Genomic DNA, 18,324 nt, shown 5'->3' with positions numbered 1-18,324 from the left:
GGTACGTGGGGCTATAGGGGGTGCAAAAGCTTGTGTCCAATCACTGTATAGCAGTGACATACCCGTGGATATCCATAGACTAAACTAACCAAAAAACTAAGCGGCTGAGGCTGTCTGTGCCCCAATATCTTTCCTCTTTGGTGTTTATTTCTTTTTTTTCTTTTTCTTTTTTCCTGCACAGCATCTACACTCCACCATCCTCCCTACTCTGTATCCAGTAAAATTTATGCATAGAATAAAGCACCAGTGGTATTTCACTGGATATATTCTCCGACAATGCTCGGTACAAAACCTAGATGGGATGGAACCCCGGAGCTTGGGATATTGTAATTAAAGAGATGGCTTGGCAAGATAAGTTGGATGGGAGTACTCCGTATGGATAGGAACCTTGGAATACGGATAGGAGTACTCCGTACTCCCATCTCCGTATAGTTATGTTATATTTACATATGTAGCAAAGGATATAGATCCAAGGATTCATGGATTAGGTTAAGGCTTGGAGAAGAGTCAAAAAAAAAGAAGTCAAAAACGCCAAAGAAAGAAAGAAAAAAAGAAAAGAAAAGAAAAGAAAAGAAAAGAAAAAGAAAGTCAAGAAATCCGGGCCAACGCATCCGATTCCATGTGGTCCCGGTGCACTTCCGAAGTCGATCATCCAGGGCTTGTGCAGAGGTGCAGAGAGGGGCGAGATCTTCGTGGACCACGTATCCTCTTTCCCTTCCCTGTTTTCTTCATAGTCGTATTATCGTATATTAACTATTAACTATTAAGTCTACTATTAACAGGTGGTAGATATAACACTTCCCTATTAACCAAGTGGGACGAGTTCTTTATAGACTATGACTGTCGATCTCGGGCTCACTTTCATTCTAATATCAGTATAAATAAATGTACAGATGCATTATTGTCCGTAAAGGGAAAACATTGAGTATCTCGGGATCTGACCCGTTGAAGATTCCTTAAATCGCATACGTTGGCTATGGGACACACTGATGGAGTTTGGTAGATCGTAATACTCTTCGTCGATCTATAGTTCGCTTTTTTTAACTCTTTTTTTTCTTTTTTCTTTCTTTCTTTCTTCCTTTTTCCTCTTTTCACTCTCGTTTTTCCCTTGAACGTTGATTTTACATTCCCCGATCTCCCTTTCGTCACCGGATTCTTTGATCTTCATCTTTCCCAACCTCGGTATTTGCGTACACGATCATCCCGGGCCTTTAGGCTTGTTTCTTTTTCTTTTTCTTCCTCTCTTTTTGGTTTTATTCTATTCCTATTTTCATATCTTCCTATCTTCCTATTTCCCTTTTCTACATCTGAACAATGGCTTCGCAGTCTCTATTCAAATAGCATCCAGGGAAATCGAAATCTTGAATGCGCTTTAGAACTGTGGCGATAGCCCTTATCTAAAGTCGCCTCTAAGATTCTCACCCCGACTTCTTCCTTGAATTTGTTTCCATCATATTTGCTATATTTACTGGAATACCAACATGCAGCCTGCTCCTTTTCGTGGTAATCAAGGCTACGAACTGCCACCCGTGCAGTCGGTAACGTCGGGCGCATTCCCGGCTCCCGCGCTGCTTTCCGCTCCGCCGAGCAGACCTGACAGCGGGATGCGAATGTCTCATTTACTGCAGCCTATACCCTCGGCTGTGCCTGGGACATCACCCTACCAGCGATTTTATGACTCGGCCTCTGGTTCACCGGGTGACACCGCGCTTCCCGATGCCCCACCAATGACCTCAGTTCCAGGTCTTTACCAAACCAGTCCCGGACATGGACAACAGACCGCCGCCCAATTACAGCAGAAGCGCGCGTATCGCCAGCGTAGAAAGGATCCTAGCTGCGATGCTTGTCGCGAACGCAAGGTCAAATGCGACGCATCGGAGTCGTCCAGTTGCACTGAATGTAACAATCGCAGGGTTCGCTGTCAGTTTACCAAAGAGACGAACCGCCGCATGTCGTCGATCAAACAGGTCCAGGATCTGGAGAAGCAGTTGCAAAGTACAAAACAGCAATTACAGCACCTGCAGACGGGCATGATGCGGCCGGATCGCATGGTCGATGTTGATGAAGGCGTCTCGCAGCCGATGATCAAGTTGCCCGAGATTGAATATCAGCCAGTGCGCCGTTTGAAGGCGCCTATCCCACAGGATCTCTCCGATGTGCGGTCTAATCTCCGCTATTACGGCCGTGGAATCTTGAAGGTGCCCACTCCGTACCGCCAACAGGGTGCAGAGTCATTGGTGACTGGAAATGCGCCGGAGCTGCCGCCGAAGGATCTAGCAGATCATCTCCTAGCCCAGTATTTCGGTTGCATTCACTCGGTGCTTCCGATACTTCATTGGCCCATATTCATTGCAGAGTATGAAAAGGTTTATCGGTCGGGGTCGTTGTTAGGTGTCTCGACTGAATGGGCGGCTGTGCTGTTTGGTGTATTCGCATGCGGTGCGATCCACACGAACGAGGGGAATCGGGAAGAAGAAGGAAAGAAATACGTACGCACATCCTGTGGGATTATTGATGTTTGGCACGACAACTTCAATTTGGATCGGGCTCGTGCGGCGCTGCTGGCAAGTATTTTTCTCTACGAGGTCAATTCGAAGTCGGCTAGTTGGGTGTGGATTGGCTCAGCGGTACGTGTGGCTCAAGAGATTGGGCTGCACATTAACTCCGGACCGTGGCCTGTAATCGAAGGGGAGATGCGGAAGCGTGTTTGGTGGGGGTTATACGCCTGGGACAGATTACTCGCGCTTGAGATGGGGAAGCCGGTGTTAATCAATGACCAGGATTGTGATATCGATCTCCCATGTCCCGTGGACGAGCAGTACATCACAGAACGAGGCGACATGCCAGAGAGTCAGCAAACTACGCCCTTGCTCGCTACGGTTCACGTCGTCCGGTCCCTCGGCCAACTCACACACACCCTGCGCTCAGCAACCATCAGCCCGGCCACCTTGGAGACCTTCGAACAACACTTCAACACCTGCCTCGCAACATTCCCCTCCCAATTCCACCCGAAAACCGACCAAGACCTCGACCCCCGCTCCCTCGCCCCGGTAATCTACCTTCAAAACGCCCGCCTACTCCTCCACCGCCACAACATCTCCCCCTTCTGTCCCGATATCGTCCGCACCTCAGCAATGGACTACTGCGTCTCCACAGCCCTCGACACAGCCAATATCCTCGCCCGCTGCATGCGCAACTACCCGACAAACCCGGGACCCCAAAGCACCAACGATCCCCGCACCCACTTCGCCTCTAGCGCAGGATCCCTCCTCTGCACACACATCTGGCGCTGCACGCTCCTCCTACTCTTCCGCGGCGAGTACGCCGGCGCGCTAGCCTGCGTACAAGCCCTCTCATCAATCGGCGATATGCGCACCGTCAACGCAGCCAGCGGGCGATACCTCGCCTTCTTCCTACGACGTCTCCTCGTCCGCATCCGCCCGTCTGAGGGCCACATCCCCGATCTCGACCGCGACGAAGAAATGATGGCTTATGTCTCGGGCGATATGCAAGGGACCACCGACGGCAGCTGGGTATGGCACGGCTCCGAGACAGGATCTCAATTGGAGGGGATGGGGATGGGTGTCTCGACGCCGACGTCCTCTCACCGTCGGACGGAGATGGAGACGGATGTTGAGTGGGAGGGGTGGCATTGGATTGAGAAGACCGTGCAGGATCTCTTTACCGAGCAGCATCAGCAGCAGCAGCATCAGCATCAGCAGCAGATGGCTTATGGACGGGATGTCCCGATGGGACAGCCGAAGCTGGAGGCTTCTTCTTCTACTTCTACTACTACTCTAGCCCCGGAATCGGCTTCTGATACAGACAGACGGTCGAGTTCGGCGCATTCACGCATGACGATTGCTAGCATTATTTGAAGCGGTGTGTATATATTCTGGTTTTCTTTTTTTTCCCCTTTTATGTTTTTTTTTGCATCAAGCACACGCCGGATTTCATATGCGATTTTTTTTTCTCTCTTCGTTTTATGCCTCCAATGCTTCCAACGCCTTCGACTACGTTACCAATCATCGCATCTATGGATATCACTGCATCGCTCTATCTGGGGTGTATGTATATGGATCTAGACCGGGTCTAGAGCTACAAGTTTTTATAACTTCCTTGCAAATATTGCATTGCCGATACCCATGCCCAAGTACTTGTTTATAGCCTTGTTATCTTATTCTGTATATATTTACAAACATATTGGATTCCCACTGTTTCGCCTTGTATTTGTTTCTGTGTCTTTATTTAGCTGCATGAAACATAAAAAATAGTCGACCGGTTATGCAGCCTCATGATGTCTTTTTAGACGTAGAGGAAGAAAGACCCAGGGTAGGCTGACTCTCATGGTCACATGGAAAACTATATATTATGTAGCAGATTTTTTAAAATGATTGATTTCGAGATACATTGCTACATAAACAACTCCTAGGTGAGAGATAGAGAACAGAGTGGATGTCATCATAAGAGACAACAAGAGACAACAAGAGACAACAAGAGACAGCAAGAGACAGCAAGAGACAGCAAGAGACAGCAAGAGACAGGAACAGCAAAAGATAACAACAATAGAATGGAACCATCAAAAAGAAGGAACCTTGTAGAAAAAGAAAAGCGTCCTCAGAAAGATCTTCGGACAAACAGAGAGCTATCTCTGTGGGATGAACAAAAAATTGGCTCAAAGAGCATGTAGAAGATATGAGACCAGAGGCCCTTGGTTCGGCTCCTGGCGGCCAACGGGAGCACCCAAGCTAGTACAGTCTGTTTCCGCAGCGGTGCATAGGAGTGTCTCGACCGAAGCCCATTCCCGTTGCCTCCCAGACATGCTTCGTGCCATTCGCAGCCTAGCGAGGGCCGCCTACAGAGACCCGCCAGAGTCATCAGGATAACCCGATCACTTGACAACAGCATCAATATGTTGAATAGAGACCTGAAGCCAGAACCCAAGGTCAAAAAATTGAAGGGTACTCAACAGGAACCACGATGTGCAATGTGGACCCGGAGTGGTGTGGAGAAGGAAAAAGAAGAAGAGAGAGAAATTGGGGGGAGGGGGTATTTATACCCTCTCAGTGGCTTAAGGCAAACAGGGAAAGTGCGGCAGGCGAGTTTTTGGCCGAAAAAGGAAGGAAGGACAAACAGCCAAACTTAGGGATTATTTACGATTAACCTTGGAACCATGATTGTATTAATCAGATTAATTCAACCTTGGAAAGACTATGTGTAAGCCATCAGAATCAAAAGGGGCTTTTTCAAGATGAGTGAAACGAGGCGTACACTGTCCAATCAGCCTCATCCCGCAAGGCTGCTTTTGATATCAATTAGACTTAAAGTTTCCAACGGGTTTATCCCTGGACCCGCTGCCAAGCTCATCCGCTAGGTCAGCAGAAGAAGAAAAGCTGAGAATCCTAAGACTAATAAATTGGAACTAGAACAACAGACGTCCCGATTCTCAACGATCTTCTTCGTCCCGGGAAATTAGGTGGTAGCCGTTGGCTTGCAACTTTCTAATTCTCGTTGTTAGCTCTGTAGGCTCATACGAATCGACAGCCTGCGCGGCCCGGATTGGAGCCTTCTGAAACTCGGTGCCAGCAATAGGTATCTGCTTATGAATTCGTAGAAATGAGAGTTCATTTGAGTCGGTAGGGGTCGTAGGGCGACAAAGAAACTTCCCAGCCACGTATGCTGGGTCAAGACCACTAGTGACGTCTTCCTGAGTCACAAATCGGACGCGCTCGTGTATTTTTTGAACAATTTCCCATTTCGTACGGCCAATATCCAAGGGAGAATTTGGTGATGGAGTGAGGGTAATGGTGGTCCCCTCGAGGTAGGTCAGGATTTCAGGTGATGGTGACGACATGATGGTGATACTTGAGATGTGAAGATGATGGAAGGGAAGTAGATGGTAGAAGGGAAGTAGAAGGGAAGTACATACTACCTAACTAGGTACTTGATTTCCTCTGCCACTTCTTGGCCTTCCATTTCCGTTTTAGTGCTCAGTCCTTGCCGCTTTTTGCTAACTGAGCATGCTCTGACTAAAGATTCACCTACCCCTAAACTAGCGGCTAAGAGATCTGCCAATTTTCTTCGGGTTCAACTCAGATTCACTTCAGACTCACTTCAGACTCACTTCAGACTCACTTCAGATTCAATTTACTTTAGAATCCCTATACCCATTTAGAAGGCATTGATTTTATTAACCTTATAATCCAGGTATTTAGACATCTTTAAGCATCGCCAGGCTTCAATTAATAACTACAACATCAATGGATTTAAATTACTGCTGGCAATATAACCAACGACAGAGTTATGTGCCATATATATATATACTTAGTCGCCCGTACAGCACCACAAGCAAAGGTTTCACCTTTCCCTCGAGTAAGTCAGACTCGAAGATCAAGTACCAGTACATACTACGCCAGTTGTACTAACGAAGATTTTGTTAGGACTCCACGATGGTCCAACTACGCGCTACTGAGTCCTGATGTCGTTCAGAGTGCTCTCCCCCCACTCTATATTAGCCAGCATCATACCACGTCATCGGCTTTGCATCCTATCAGTTTCGTCGGGCCTTGGAGAGAGTGGCCAAATTTCGACCGCGAGATAAAGAACTTCCATACAAATCAAGGTGGTCGAGAACTGTGATCGACCACAAGTTAGTCTCGCGGGATCTCCACCGCGAGAAGGTGCAGGTCGGCGACGAACATGGTGTCCAAAGCCGTTTCCAACAATCGGTAGGGCAGATGGTTGGAGAGGCCCTGGAGGCCCAGCATATCGATATAAGTTTCAGGGATTTCAAAACTTCGGGTGTTGCTTACAATAATGTCCCGGACGTTGCCCTCATCGCAACAAACCCGTCCATCCACCCTAAGCCCAAAGCTATAGGAGAGGTATGCGGAAGCTCCTAGCGCAGCCAATTCAGTACATGGTGAAACTCGACGCTAAGTACGGATGGATCCCAACATATGACGAGTCGATATTTATCCGCCAGGTATATGACAACAATTCCTGGAGAATAGAGTATTCCCCTGTCATTGCGTCTGACACAAAATATACTCCGACGGATGATAATTGTTGGGTGCCGGGTGCCTGAATGCCTGGGTGCCTGAGGCTGAGGACCCACATGGGACAGATCCACATGGTTTCTCTCTCTCTCTCTGTGGCTTGGGGTCCGATCACATACAAAGAAGAGCCACATATCTGTGTAGGAAGGGCGGATTACAGCTTTTTCTTTGGAGAAAGAGATTACCTGGTTTGTCATGTCATAATGATTGAAGCCAAACAAGTAGGCGGGGATGGCCATGGCCAACCTTTGGCATATATGGCTATGGTACAGGCAAACCGGAAGAAACGTGGGCAGTCGGACTGGACCGTTTATGGGGTGCTTAGCGACGGGGAGATCTTCACGTTCTACCACTTGGATATGAAGAGTCAGTTTACGCTTGCTTTCCTGCAGGTGCAATGTGAGGGGTGGCAAAAAATTGCCAATATGCTCGCTTCCTTCATCCTTGAAGGAATGAAAACTTGTGCTTCGCCTATACGATCAAGTTTGGCGAGCGATCCTTCTCCTCGGAACTCTCACCAGCAGCCGTCACCTAAACTTCCTCCGCTTGATACTCTTCCATCAATTGAAGACATGATGGAGATGGGGATGGAATGATAAATGTCTTGATGCTGTGCTTCACGAGCTGACCAAGAAAGGACCTCGTTATATCATTAACTGGCACTACCTACAGTCATGTTTCATTAGTATTTGTACCCCAGTACTCCTTCTCTCTTCCCTCTCCCTGTCCACTTCTTATATCGTGAATCTACATGCATGGTTTCTCCATAAATTATAACTCAATAGATTCCACAATAATAATACAGCCCTCGCCGCAAAACAGTGTTACTTTTTCCTGTCGGTGTTAGAAACGCCCACGGTCCTGTGAGAAACAGTACTCATATCTTGGACAGGTGAAAGCTCTCCCGTTATTCACGACCTAACTCTGTCCATTCCTACAGGCAAGATTGTTATGGTCGTGGGTTTAGTCGGGTGTGGAAAATCCGCTCTTCTACGATACCCATAGATTAAGGAACTTGGCCTTGTGGGAAAAGCGAATGGTGGAAGTTGAAAGGTACAGAAAAGGAATTTATGGCTAGTTCCTCCCACCAGCGATGGGGGAGTGACAACTGCAGAGCGTGAACCAATGTAAGGGCTGGAGCTATACATACTGCGCAATTCGGATTCGGATCAGCCGTTGGGCGCGATAAGATAACCGTACAAGTCAGACATAGTCAGATTTAGTAGTAGCAGAAAATCAGAGAAATAGTTGTGATGGAACAGGAAGCAGGAGAGAGAATCAGTTCATGCAGCAATAGAGGTCTCAGCTAGGCCCTGGGAACGTCCTTGTCACTTCTGTATATAATAAGACAAAATAAGAACATGATTCGGCAAGCCTGAATTCACCGTAACCTAACACAAGCATGAAAGCGAAGTAAGAACTTAAAGTGTTTATATCTCGCTTCCTGTCTCGATTAGGAAACTAGAATGTGACCTCGGGATCTCCACATGAACCGAGTACCCGCTAAATAAGAATTTAACCCACTCTACGCCCCGATTGCCCGATACAGAAGATAGGCGATCATAACAAGGCATGGATACACGACGAAGCCAGATAACGGAAACTTTCGCCAGATACTTCTTTCTCATCATTCCATACCACCGTAAATTTACTTCACGGCTTTCTGACGCTCTGTGAGTTCCATAATGACATCCTTCCCGCATCCCAATGGCACGTTGTCTTTCTGACGTCGTGAGTCGCAAGAGCTCGACAACTTCCGGTCCACGCCAGACCTTCCAGACGAAAGCGACATAATTATCATAGGCGGAGGGTATAGTGCAGCAGCACTAGTCACACATATCCAGAAACAATATCCTAATCACCCATCGATTTTGGTTCTCGAAGCTCGTCAGCTATGCTGTGGAGCATCTTGGGGTTCCAGGAGCTGAGCCTCTCAGTCATAGCGGCCTTCAGGAATCTGTTTTTGGCCGTTCGCTTAGAGAGGGTCAGCTAGAGAGGCCGTCCCAACACTGACTGATCTGAGACTGGTCTATCCTGCCCATATCGTTGCTCGGCCATGGTATGCTGTTAGGTAGGCAGCGGTCAAGAGGGGCGTGAGAAGGATGATGGAGAGACAGTCTGTGGATGTTGTTTTAGTGTTGTTAGGGCTCAATTGGATCTCGACAAAAAGAGTCCCGGACAGCGTAAGAGCGAGCAACTATGACTTTGATATCATGTAAGAAAATTGCGTGGAGAACAGGCCTTCCTTGCGATCCGAAACAAAACTGCGTCCATGACCATTCCCTTTATTGCTCTGCTTTCTTGGGAAAGTCCCGAGTCGCGAACTCTACTTTCTGCAGGTCTACAGTGATTATAAATCTGGCCTTCAGCAGGCTTGCCTAAAAGGGCTGTACGCGAGGTGGCCGAGATGTCAATCTGCTATTGGACTGGCCACTCGACACTCCACCATTCAGCGGGGAGACGTGGGGTAGCTTAGCCGCGGGACTCAGGCTTTTGTACTGTGTTCTTTTCACTAAGGCGATACTGCTACCTAGGTAGCTGGAGACTCTTTCTTGACGACCTGGTTTAGTCCAACTGGACGCGCCAGACTGTGGGTATTCATTAATAAATCAATTGTGTTCGATCTAAGCTCACCTTACCGTCATGCAGTATCACTGTGCACTTGGAGAATACTATGGACCCCGATAAGGATGTTGAATTGTATATGTGTGAAAACCCCGATGGGGCCCCTGATAGTGTTCTCCGAATGTATGTTCACTTGCTATCATTTGAATCGAGCTCATCAGCATTTATTCAGGCACTCCGACTAGAATAGAAACCAAGCGGTCAATACTGAGAAGTCAGAATACTCTTTTTATAGTTATATCTTAGATTAAGCTAAAGTGGACTTTCTCTATTAAAGGTATAGCTCTCAGGTGTTATTGGTATTTCTGGCCCTTCTCGGGAGGATGGACATCCCCAGAAGTAAAGCTACAGTGCCCTATAGGACCATCAATCGAAACCGACCCCCATTGAAGAGGCAATAAAGCCATATCCTTCTCCTCGTCTTCGGACTCCATCTCCACAGGTTCAGGCTTATCCACATTAGGGTTGTATCCGGGATGACACGCCGCAGCAATGGCCAAGCTGCAGCTCCCCGCCACTGGCATCGTCGATTCAAACTGCCGGAGACTTAAACCGATCAAACAAATAAACATGACAGCTCCTATTGAAGTCGCAATCACAATGGCTAGGGGCGAATACCCACAGGCATACACGTCGTGCAGGGGGTCCCTTTCCATATGCGTGTTGTACGCTTCAATAGCAATGATGAACAGACTCTGTGAAACAAGCCAGTGGAGAACAGCCGAGGTCGCCATGAGTGGCACTGCATAGCGGTACGGGAGGGAAAGGAAATAATTGCTTCGCTGGGATAATCTAGGGTTATGAGAGACGCGGAGGCCCTTGCGGTGGGAGCCGAAGCGGCTCCATTCGGCGGAAAGACACATCGAGGTCAAGATACTGTTGTATGCCACGTAAAGGAATGAAAAGATGAGTTGTGGCAGATTGGCCGTGATCGAGTTGGTGACGAATCCTTGACTATCACCAGTGCTGATGATTGTTTGCGAATTGATGTCTCCGAGCTTTGTCTTCCAAATGTCTATACCGATTGTGTTAGACAATCCAAACTTAAGCATAACGAGTCCAGCTATGATAGATAGCAACCACCTAAGTCAAACGTCAGCCTCAGCGTAAATTGGAAATAGAGACAATTGCAAACAAGGACGGAACGCACCAAAAAATAAAAAATCCCCAACGAGTAGAGATACTAGAGCCCCATCGTCTCCGTTTACCAGTGTACACGGCAGGATGACGCAATTTTCTGTTTTTGAGTGACGGAAGTTTCGCGTAAACCGGGTGTGTGTATATTGCGCTGCCGTCAGATGGCAAACACATGCCCAGTGAGTAGAGATCACTGCGGCGTAGGAAAGAGGCAATTCCATCACCGACAGTCAGGAGAGGGGGAGAGGCATTCCAAGCCATATGTATAACAGGATTACTGTCTTCACGAGATTGGCAACAATGACGGCGACCATCGATGGAGGCGAATACTGCAGGCTGCAATGCTGCGTTGCTGGTTCTGCCAGACAGTGCTGAATGTTGTAACTAGCGGATGTCATATAGCCCGGCTGGACATTCACGGTCCAATTTTTGTTTTCAGCCCATTTATGAACAGCAGGAGTTCCGTTCTCCTTGCAGACTTGCTGTGAACCACCATCTGAGGGGCAGACCCATGGGTAGGGAAGCATAGGTTTCTCGATGCTATTATCTTTGGGCTGGTACACAGGGTTCGTGTAGACGAGTGTGTATGAATTATTATCCTGGGCATATTCCGTTGCCAAGAGAAGCTTGCTATATGATGCTTGGTAAGTCTGTGCAAAGGCAGCGACACAACTAGCACTGTCCAAATGGCGTAATGACCCGTTCTTTGCGGCCTGGAGGAACGTTTTGAGAGAGTCGCCCTTGTCCGAGGTCTTGGATATGGAGTTCAACTGCAAATCTGGCCACTCCATCTGATGCAAGGACCCAGGACCAGCGAATACCTCGTATGCTGGGACTGCGGTCTTGTAGTAAACGGTGGAGTTGTAGAACAGATGGAAAGGAAGAGACGAGAAACATAAACATAGCCATAGAAATGAACGTTTCCAAGATATACGGAATAGATTTCGAACACTTGGTACGCCAATATCGAGCCAGCTGCCTTTTCTGTGAGCCCTATCGACATCCTTTCTAGTCGGAGCTATCAAGCATTGCTGCACAAATCAAACAGTTAATTGAGTGGACTGTATTTGGGAAACATATGAGAAGTCTGGCCTTCATACCATTCCGAAGTTACTTGCACTTAGTACACCAGTACCCAACACGTTAATTAACCAGTGCATTGCTTTGGCCCAACGGTGCACCTTGTCACAATCTCCCTTCACAATAGTCATTCCATCTCCATTGCGAGTACTAGTGGCTGAATAAATGAGAAATCCCGCATTGAAGAAGAATACGACCACGTTCGACGTGAAAGCCAGAAACGCCGTGAACTTCCAACCTCTAAAAAGACCCCTTCTTTGGCGACCGAATGTTTCTTGTTTCGATCGCGGCTCATATTCTAGAGATTTTCTTTGGGGCTCTCTCTCTGAGTCTTCCTCGGATAGGGTGTAAATTAGGCGATCGGAGCTTCGATAGCTTCTGGGGATCGGACTCAACTCGGCATCATGTCCGAGCAAGACATTGTCGAACATCTTGTTGAGAAAGGTTAACCGGGGAAAAGTATGAAATTTGTTCCTATAAAGCCATGCGACTATTGTTTTAGATATAGAGGTGGTTGGGCCAAAGTAAAAGGAAGAAGAAGAAGAAGAAGAAAGAAATAGCAAGTCAAGCGAGGCCAGGCTCTTAAGAATTGTGGATGAAGTGCTTTTGGCAACCACATCGCACGATCGTCCCGTGCAAAGGGGAAAAACAGGATAGATCTGTTTTGGACCCCTGTCGGCATTTTACGCTTGCGCAGAAGGGTGGATTGCAGTCTGGGGCGAAGTCTGGGGGCGAAGAGAGAGAAACCCAATCATATCTCCCATAAATTGCCCTGATGCCTGGGCCCCTCAACTTCAGGTAGGCTTCCGCAAAGCCCAAAGCCCAACCCCCGGCCCATCGTGGGCTCCCATTGGGCCCCCACGGAAGCCCACGATTGCATAAAAAGCTGGTCTTGGCATTCATAAACCCACTGAGTCATTAAAATAAATGACTGTTTTTTACAACTGTTCTGGTTTGTGTATTGAATATTGCTACATTTTCACTAGAATAAGTTGGAAATTTTATGAAAATACTCTGAATATAAGGCTGGTAGTCTTTACATCTATTAATTGCCAATAAAAAATCGAAATTTATTATCTTATGGTGGTGTTATATCAATTCGAGCATTTGTTGACTACAGACTGCTAGAAATATATATTTGTGGTACAGGGAAGTATGTATGTACTCCAGAACAAATGTAAATGTAAATAGAAATATCCCATTCTTACTTTGTTTTCTATATAATTAATATTAAAAGAAAGCCCTTTTTCTCTTCTCTTTTATCCTTATTTAATATATATAATAACTTACCTAGTGCGCGAATTGTGGACGTTTATATAGATCCCTCATCCGAAGAGATTCCTCTTCAATCTAGGTCAATTTCTATAGGTTAACGCGAGAAATCGCGTGGTTTTGTATGCCACGGAGGCGTATAGCGAGAGTTGAATTCGGTATATTAAACCGGCGGGCGGTTTCACGAATTGAAGAGATTTCTTTATTCTTAAAAGCCTAGATAGCTAGTAAGATCCTACCCTCTTGCTCTATTGAATTTTTAGAGCTCCGGGAGCGTATTGGTGGCATGGTGGGTAGTAGAAGGAGAAAGGGGTTAAATTAATTAACGCGTTTTGGGTGGGTGTCCAGCTATGGGGTGTGTCCAGCTATGGGGTGAAATACGTTATGTAGTTAGGTACTCCGTACCCGTGGGCCTACCCGTCCAAACTGACTCCGCAAAAGTGTTAATACCCCCTTCTGCTACCGCCTTCTTAATTAGACATACCCTTCTTAATTAGACATACCGCCAATTAGTCAGTTGTTTTCATTGGTGTCCAGGTGGATACTTAACCGGCAGAATCTGGGGTTGGAGCATCAGGTCATGTGACCTGCATGGCAGGCTAGTACCTGCATGCTTGTCTCCTTCTATCTCTCTCTCTGCATCTTCTCTCTCCTCTCTCTCCTCTCCCGGTTCTCTAGTTCTTTAGTTTCTATCAATATAACGTTTCCACAACTCCCTGTTCTCTATCCGCCGACAGTTAGCAATTTTCAAAAGAGTGAAGCTATTGTTGAACTCCCATGCATGCATGCATGTTGTTTGCTACAATTGAGCAATGTTCAGATAGTTTCTACAGGGTATATAAGCCCCTGCATTTCTAGTTTTACCAATTAAGAATTCTTGCTTTGCTTTCTCCCACACACATAGTAGTAATCTACTATAGATTGCATCAGCTATTCCCGCTATACAATCTCCATATTCTCGGCGTTGAAGCTGCTGCGACCGACCAAATCTGAGGAGGTATTTTGTGCGATCCAAAATAGTTTTCAACGCTTGACATTCGAAAAACAGATGATTTGTTGGATGGGAGTAGCCCTGGAGGTTCAATTCACAGTACAACATACACGGTATAGAGCGGTGTCGAAAGCGGTCTAGAATTCAGGCACATTGGCTTCAAGCCTGAAAAGTCAGGCATTTAACCTTTGGCGCTTGGGCTGCATCCATGGATGATCCAGCATTCGATGGCCACCATAGCTCAACTTTGTCGTGGCACTGTTTCATTGCCATTACTTTCTCAAGACCCTGATTATACCGAGGTCGCAGGAAGGATCCTGACTAAGAAGGAATCCAAAATTGTTGCTCAAACTAGACCTAAGGAGGGTGAACTACGAAATTTACTAGGTAAGTCTCCTCGTGCTCGTAGTATATACTCCTTTACTTACACAGCTCTAGGTCAAATTGCAGACTATATGGATGTAATGAATTTGAAGTATGGTCTCCTTACGACTTACGAGGAGACATTGTTTCTCCGACAGACTGTGGTTGGCGGGGTATGGACACTGGAATTATCCCCTGTGAAGCGCTTTCCGATACTTATACCAGTGCTGATCCTCAGTCTGTAACGGTGAGGCAGTGCTTTTGGTATCTAGGGAAGTTAGCTTTGAAAGTTGCGCGGTTCAATCGCTCCGGGGGCTCCCAACTTTATATATAGTTACTGTTTACCAGCAATTCGTTTTAACCGAGGGATCTATAAAGATTGCAACAAGTGCTCTGCCTACTGCTTCGGCAAATACGACAACGTCATCAACGAAGGATACTTCCGACTTTGCTTCCAATAATCGTTTCAAGAAGAAGGATGAAAAGGCTCAGCATGACAAGTCAAAGGATTCATCTAATTCCACATCTACTTCTAAAGAAAAGAGACAACAGAAGACAACGTGATTTATTGCAAGTTCCATAACTCGCTTGGTAATCACCATGCAAAGAACTGCTTTCTGAACAAGAACCCAGGGCATCTGCAATTTCAGGCATCAAAACTGGTTTTCAGATACCTTGCCGGGTCCAGGCACCGATCATGAATCTTTGATTGGCTACTGTGACGCAGACTGGGCCGGGCCCTACAGCGACAAAGGACTTTCCACCTCTGGCTTCATCTTTAAGATGGCCGGTGAACCTTACGGTGCAGGATTCGCGGAAATCGACGAGGAATTGATCCTGATATCAGCCTTTGCTGCCACCCTAGTCAAGCAGATTATCGCCGATCTTGCTCGGCCTATGCTCATTATTTCCACTTTGGGTCGAGGACATTATCACGGACGGGTAACGCACATTCGTCGCCCCCATCGCAAATAGCACTAGTGTCGAGTCGAACCCATACATAAAAGACTCATAACTAGCTAATCAGATATTCGTCATTCCCTTGCGCGTATTCGATAAGACGGAAAACCGATCGTGTTAGAATTAATAAAATGGCAATACAAAGCCCTCAAATAACGGACTCCCAGCTCCAAGTATTGTGCAAGGCCATTCATTGTCTTGTCTGGCTTGAATTCTCTGCTGGGTGGGTTTGTAGCGGGTGCATATATAGAATAAAAGAGACGCGAGAAGGAAAGATGTGAAAAACACAAGTTGAACACAGAGGTCAGCAACAGTGCTTTGTTAGCCCGTCGTCATTGAGCTGATAGTATCACATAATCCGACAGTAAAAAGACGGGAACCTAATTAGGGTAGATCTGCGCCGTTGCCGTGTTAGATACGGAGTATACTCCGTACTCCGTACTTGAAGAAGAATTAAGTTAGTTCAAACAGAACAACCAACCAAAACAGGGAAATGATAGACAGGGTCCAATTGAAGGATATATGATGGAGAAGAGATCGCCATCTAACCGTTTGTTAATGAGATATGGATTCAGGTCCCCTTGAAAAATTCCCTGGGAGACTTCCAACATTGAAAGGCTGTAAAAAGTAAGCTAGCCAATCAAGAAGACTCCTGTTTTTATATCACCTCTACAACGCTACCTCTTAGGATTGGGAATTTAGGGAATTTAGGTATTCTAGGCCTTAGATATATACATAGGTAATAAGGCTTATAGCGTGCCCATGTGGGCAACCTTGGAAGTCTCCCGCCCGAGTGGATCCACCCTCCACCCCTTAATAACTGACCCACCATGTCTCATCAAGTTGCAACTAGTTAGTTAGTTAGTTACTCCGTTGTTGTAGACCATAATCACATGAAATGACTCCATTTTAGCCGGATTGAAGCTACTAGGTTGGCTAAACTCGCCCGTCTTGTACGGAGTATATACATCATTGACGCTGAATGTCTCACCTGTCAGATGTTACACTTCGAAGCGAATAGCCTCTTTACTATACTTTAGGATAAGATTTACCACATAAACTCGACAAGACCATTCAATTGGCCATTCAATTGACTCGGTAGTCCAGTAACCGCGATCTACATCGGTCCTGCAGATTTCAGCATCTTTGTCTCAACCTGAAGCTCTGCGACATGGCCGGGGCGTAGAGTTAAGATGCCACAAGAACAACCTCCTTTTGTCTCGCATATTACATCATTGATATAGCCAATCAAACAGCTATATGAAAAGATAGCAAGCCGCCTACAAAAATATATAAAGGCCACTCGAGTCGCCTCTCAATCTCACTCGCAAGCTCATCAACTCATCAAACTATCAATTCAAGAACGACTAGCCTTAAAAGTCCAAGCATCTCAATTTCGCAATGAAGACCACTCTGATCCTTGCTCTTGCCGCTGCTGCTGCTTCTGCTCAGGAGCTCTGTGAACAGTATGGCGTTCACAGCGAAGGCAAATACATCGTCAACAACAACATGTGGGGAAAGGACTCGGGCACCGGCTCGCAGTGCACCACCGTCGACGGCATCGCTGACACCGGTGTTTCCTGGCACACCAAGTGGTCCTGGTCCGGCGGCGAAGGCGAAGTCAAGACCTACCCGAACTCGGGCGTGGAGCTCGACGTTAAGCTTGTTAGCGAGCTTAAGAGCATCAAAACCTCCGCCAAATGGGGATACGATAATAGCGATATCAACGCCGATGTTGCCTACGATCTCTTCACCGCAGCTGACAAGAATCACGAAACTTCCGGCGGTGACTATGAGCTGATGATCTGGTGAGATCTCTTCAGTTGAATATTTATGTAAGAGTGTCTTTTTAGCTGACGGTTCTCTAGGCTCGGCCGCTATGGAACCATCGCTCCTATCGGCAAAAAGCTCGACTCAGTTGACGTCGGTGGAAAGACCTGGGAGCTCTGGAATGGCATGAACGGCGATATGAATGTCTACAGCTTCGTTGCTGCGGACCCCATCACCACATTCGCCACCGACATCAAGGAGTTCTTCAACTACTTGGTCAAAAGCCAATCCTTCCCTGCTGACTCCCAATACCTGATCAGTATGTTTCTCTCTATTGTTCCTTGCCTTGGATATTATTTATTAATGGTGATAATCTTAGACTTGCAATTTGGTACTGAGCCCTTTACTGGCGATGCCACTTTCACTGTCTCCAACTGGGAAGCCACTGCCATTTAAATGGGAGATGCCGCTGGTTTTAGGAGCTTGTGGATGTGCTGAACTAAACGTGATAAATCCCGAAAACTCCGTTTATACTCGTTCGGCGCCACGAGAATTTGGTTTAAACTCACTTTGAAAAGCTGGCTTGGCATTTGAGTTACAGATTTTGTTCATCATGCAATATTATTGTTTCATCGGTTTTAGAGAAGCAAAACAATGCACTTGTTCTAAAATCAAATCATTGAAATTTTCCAACGAAGGATTGTGCAGTTAATACCCGCCAGCTTTAGTCTTGGTAGAGATAGATAGGATATTAGACCAAGTTCGCCCAATACACAAATACACGCACACACATACACACGGTATATTGCAAGTGGCATTCCAGCACGGGCCATAGCAGAGACGGCATCTAGATCTGCAATGAAGAAACCCAACACTCCTGAAACAATTGCCTGTGACATCTCTAGGACCCAAAACACGCGAGTGGACCATCACCCCAAATAATTTTCTGTGCCAAGCCGGAGGGAAAGAAAAAAAAAAAAGATCTTTATAAAACTTATTAAACTGAATCTATATATTAATGCCTATACAATGATATGATACCCTACATGGGCAGCTATCTACTCATTT

The 18,324-nt window shown here is 46.6% G+C and overlaps 7 protein-coding genes across 7 annotated transcripts; 5 read left to right on the top strand and 2 right to left on the bottom strand.

Moving 5' to 3' along the window:
- Positions 1-1,481: 1,481 nt before the first annotated feature.
- On the top strand, positions 1,482-3,878 carry N7516_005528 (transcription factor domain-containing protein; the record flags this gene model as incomplete). Its single annotated transcript, XM_057218248.1, has 1 exon — positions 1,482-3,878. The coding sequence occupies one exon, from the start codon at positions 1,482-1,484 to the stop codon at positions 3,876-3,878; it is 2,397 nt and encodes a 798-aa protein (XP_057080131.1).
- A 1,568-nt stretch (positions 3,879-5,446) lies between these two features.
- On the bottom strand, positions 5,447-5,854 carry N7516_005527 (uncharacterized protein; the record flags this gene model as incomplete). The annotated part of the gene is made up of 1 exon (XM_057218247.1): positions 5,447-5,854. One exon carries the CDS (start codon positions 5,852-5,854, stop codon positions 5,447-5,449), a length of 408 nt encoding a protein of 135 aa, XP_057080130.1.
- Positions 5,855-6,515: 661 nt separating this feature from the next.
- On the top strand, positions 6,516-7,654 carry N7516_005526 (uncharacterized protein; the record flags this gene model as incomplete). Its single annotated transcript, XM_057218246.1, is given in 3 exon segments — positions 6,516-6,884; positions 6,896-7,032; positions 7,237-7,654. Coding segments are annotated over 3 exon segments (924 nt in total), but the record flags the coding sequence as incomplete, so codon positions are not given.
- A 2,322-nt stretch (positions 7,655-9,976) lies between these two features.
- Positions 9,977-12,331, bottom strand: N7516_005525 (uncharacterized protein; the record flags this gene model as incomplete). The annotated part of the gene is given in 4 exon segments (XM_057218245.1): positions 9,977-10,766; positions 10,819-11,191; positions 11,206-11,851; positions 11,921-12,331. The coding sequence occupies 4 exon segments, from the start codon at positions 12,329-12,331 to the stop codon at positions 9,977-9,979; spliced, it is 2,220 nt and encodes a 739-aa protein (XP_057080128.1).
- Positions 12,332-14,390: 2,059 nt separating this feature from the next.
- N7516_005524 (uncharacterized protein) lies at positions 14,391-15,090 on the top strand (the record flags this gene model as incomplete). Its single annotated transcript, XM_057218244.1, has 3 exons — positions 14,391-14,550; positions 14,602-14,699; positions 14,875-15,090. 3 exons carry the CDS (start codon positions 14,391-14,393, stop codon positions 15,088-15,090), a joined length of 474 nt encoding a protein of 157 aa, XP_057080127.1.
- A 219-nt stretch (positions 15,091-15,309) lies between these two features.
- N7516_005523 (uncharacterized protein) lies at positions 15,310-15,501 on the top strand (the record flags this gene model as incomplete). Its single annotated transcript, XM_057218243.1, has 1 exon — positions 15,310-15,501. One exon carries the CDS (start codon positions 15,310-15,312, stop codon positions 15,499-15,501), a length of 192 nt encoding a protein of 63 aa, XP_057080126.1.
- Positions 15,502-16,887: 1,386 nt separating this feature from the next.
- On the top strand, positions 16,888-17,712 carry N7516_005522 (glycoside hydrolase family 12 protein; the record flags this gene model as incomplete). Its single annotated transcript, XM_057218242.1, has 3 exons — positions 16,888-17,294; positions 17,355-17,575; positions 17,636-17,712. 3 exons carry the CDS (start codon positions 16,888-16,890, stop codon positions 17,710-17,712), a joined length of 705 nt encoding a protein of 234 aa, XP_057080125.1.
- Between the last annotated feature and the right edge of the window lie 612 nt (positions 17,713-18,324).

The sequence above is a fragment of the Penicillium verrucosum genome, assembly GCF_028828655.1.
Source record: "Penicillium verrucosum strain IBT 35672 chromosome Unknown utg000001l_segment0_segment0, whole genome shotgun sequence".
Lineage (NCBI taxonomy): Eukaryota > Fungi > Ascomycota > Eurotiomycetes > Eurotiales > Aspergillaceae > Penicillium > Penicillium verrucosum.
The sequence above is the reverse complement of the archived record's forward strand: the minus strand, read 5'-3'. Positions and strand labels throughout refer to the sequence as shown.